This window comes from Malurus melanocephalus, unplaced genomic scaffold (genome assembly GCF_030028575.1).
Source record: "Malurus melanocephalus ecotype Western Australia unplaced genomic scaffold, MMel_1.1 scaffold_1370, whole genome shotgun sequence".
NCBI lineage: Eukaryota > Metazoa > Chordata > Aves > Passeriformes > Maluridae > Malurus > Malurus melanocephalus.
In genome coordinates this window covers 2,873-5,446 of record NW_026624602.1, presented here as the reverse complement: position 1 = coordinate 5,446, position 2,574 = coordinate 2,873, and the positions used below count along the sequence as shown (strand labels likewise).

General features: G+C 40.4%; 1 protein-coding gene across 1 annotated transcript in view; it reads left to right on the top strand.

The window, feature by feature from the left end:
- The window catches only part of ASH1L (ASH1 like histone lysine methyltransferase), a gene marked incomplete at its 3' end in the record, with an annotated part of 29,968 nt that overhangs the window by 24,595 nt on the left and 2,799 nt on the right, over window positions 1-2,574 (top strand). The window contains exons 11-13 of the mRNA XM_057387782.1: window positions 5-152; window positions 1,628-1,786; window positions 2,512-2,566. Coding sequence (XP_057243765.1) covers window positions 5-152; window positions 1,628-1,786; window positions 2,512-2,566 — 362 coding nt within the window. The remainder of the gene's footprint in view (window positions 1-4; window positions 153-1,627; window positions 1,787-2,511; window positions 2,567-2,574) is intronic.

Below are 2,574 nucleotides of genomic sequence, written 5' to 3'. Positions count from 1 at the left end.
TGTGCTCAAACACCACGTGTTTTTGGTGCGGAACTGGGAGAAAATCCGGCAGAAACAGGAGGAGGTGAAGCACGTGGGGGACTCCATGCACAGCTCGTCGCTCTACTCCCGCTGGAACGGGATCTGCCGCGACGACGGCAACATCAAATCAGGTGAGATCAGCTGGACGGGGAAAATTCAGCCTGGAGTTCCTAAAAAATGCAGAATTATGTTACTAAAAACTCCAGAATGGGTTCGTAAAAAATGCAGAATTATGTTCCTAAAAAATGCAGAATGGGTTCGTAAAAAATCCAGAATTATGTCCGTAAAAAATCCAGAATGGTGTTCCTAAAAATCCAGAATGGGGCTCCTAAAGAATCCAGAATGGGGTTCGTAAAAAATCCAGAATGGGGTTCCTAAAAAATCCAGCCTGGGGTCACAGCTCGTCGCTCTACTCCCGCTGGAACGGGATCTGCCGCGACGACGGCAACATCAAATCAGGTGAGATCATCTGAATGGGGAAGATTCAGCCTGGAGTTCCTAAAAAATGCAGAATGGGTTTGTAAAAAATCCAGAATGGGGTCACAGCTCGTCGCTCTACTCCCACTGGAACGGGATCTGCCGCGACGATGGCAACATCAAATCAGGTGAGATCAGCTGGACGGGGAAAATTCAGCCTGGAGTTCCTAAAAAATGCAGAATGGGGTTCCTCAAAAATCCAGAATCATGTTACTAAAAAATCCAGAATGGGGTTCCTAAAAAAATCTGGTTTTGGGTTCCTAAAAAATCCAGAATGGGGTTCCTACAAAATCCAGCCTGGGGTCACAGCTCGTCGCTCTACTCCCGCTGGAACGGGATCTGCCGCGACGACGGCAACATCAAATCAGGTGAGATCAGCTGCATGGGCAAATCTGGAATGGGTTCCTGGAAAATTCAGCCTGGAGTTCCTAAAAAATACAGAATGATGTTCCTAAAAAATGCAGAATGGGGTTGCTAAAAAATCCAGCAGCCTAAAACTAATATTAAAATAAAATATAATAATAATAATAATATTACACCAATAACTAACTGGTGCATTTAAGATGAGCTGTTGAGAGCTCACAGCAATTGGGATCTGGCCGTTCCAGCAGCTTAGAAACCATCTCCATTCTCCACCTGTCGGAGCGGCCGAATCACAGCAGGTTTTGTGATGGGATCCCATAACAAATTCCTGAATTCCCGGATTTTGAGGTGCTTTTCCTTGTCCCCTCAGACGTGTTCATGACGCAGTTCTCGGCGCTGCAGACGGCGCGCTTGGTGCGCACGCGGCGCTTGGCGGCGGCCGAGGAGAACCTGGAGGTGGCGCAGCTTAACCCTAATATAAGAATAATAACAAAAAATTAATAATGATAATGATGATGATAATAATAACAAATTAATAATAACAATGATGATAATAATAATAATAATATTGTTCCAATAACCAAACTGATCCATCTAAGATGAACTGCTGAGAACTCATGGGCATTGAGAACTGGGCGTTCCAGCAGCCTAGAAACCATCTCCATTCTCCACCTGCCAGAGCCGCTGAATTTGCAGGTTTTGTGACCGATCCCATAATAAATTCCCGAATTGCTGTATTTTGAGGTGTTTTTCCTTGTCCCCTCAGACGTGTTCATGACGCAGTTCTCGGCGCTGCAGACGGCGCGCTCGGTGCGCACGCGGCGCTTGGCGGCGGCCGAGGAGAACCTGGAGGTGGCGCGCGCCGCCCGCCTGGCGCAGATCTTCAAGGAGATTTGTGACAGCATCATCTCCTACAAAGGTGAAGGTGATTCTCAAAAATAAAAAAATAATAATAATAATAATATATCCGTGGGTTTATTACAGACTTGGGGAATGGGCTCGCTGAAGAGAAAACAGGAGAAAAAATGGAGGTTTTTTAATGGTTTTTAAAATTTCTTTTAGTATTTCTTCTTAAATTTCATTTGAAATTTTTTCTAAATTTCATTTTAAATTTCTTTTAAAATTTCTTCTAGAATTTCTTTTTAATTTTCTTTTAAATTTCTTTTAAACTTCTTTTTAATTTTCTTATAAATTTCTTTTAAAATTTTTTTTTAAAATTTCTTTTAAAATTCCTTTTTTAACTTCCTTTTTTTTAATTTTATTTCTTTATTTTAGATTTTTTAAATTTCTTTTTTCTTTTTTAATTTTTAAATTTAAGATTTAAAAAAAAAAATTCTCCCCTTATCAATAATCACTTTATCCTCATCCCCTATTTATCACCAGAATCTGCTGCTGAATTTGAATTTGATTTTCCAGAATTGCAGAAAAAATCCAAAATGATCCATTGTGCTGCCAATTCCAACCACCACCATCTACAAATCCAACAACATTTCAATCCCTGTGGCTCAAAAAAACAAAAACCGCCCTATTTTACCCCTTTTTGAACATTTTTATTTATAAAATAATAATTTATAAATAYATATTAATTATAATAATATTCATAAAATAATAATTTTCACCATTTTCACCCGAGCTCTGTTCCTGTTGCAGATTCCTCCAGGCAGGCGCTGGCAGCTCCTCTCCTGAACCTTCCCCCGAAGAAAAAGTGAGTTT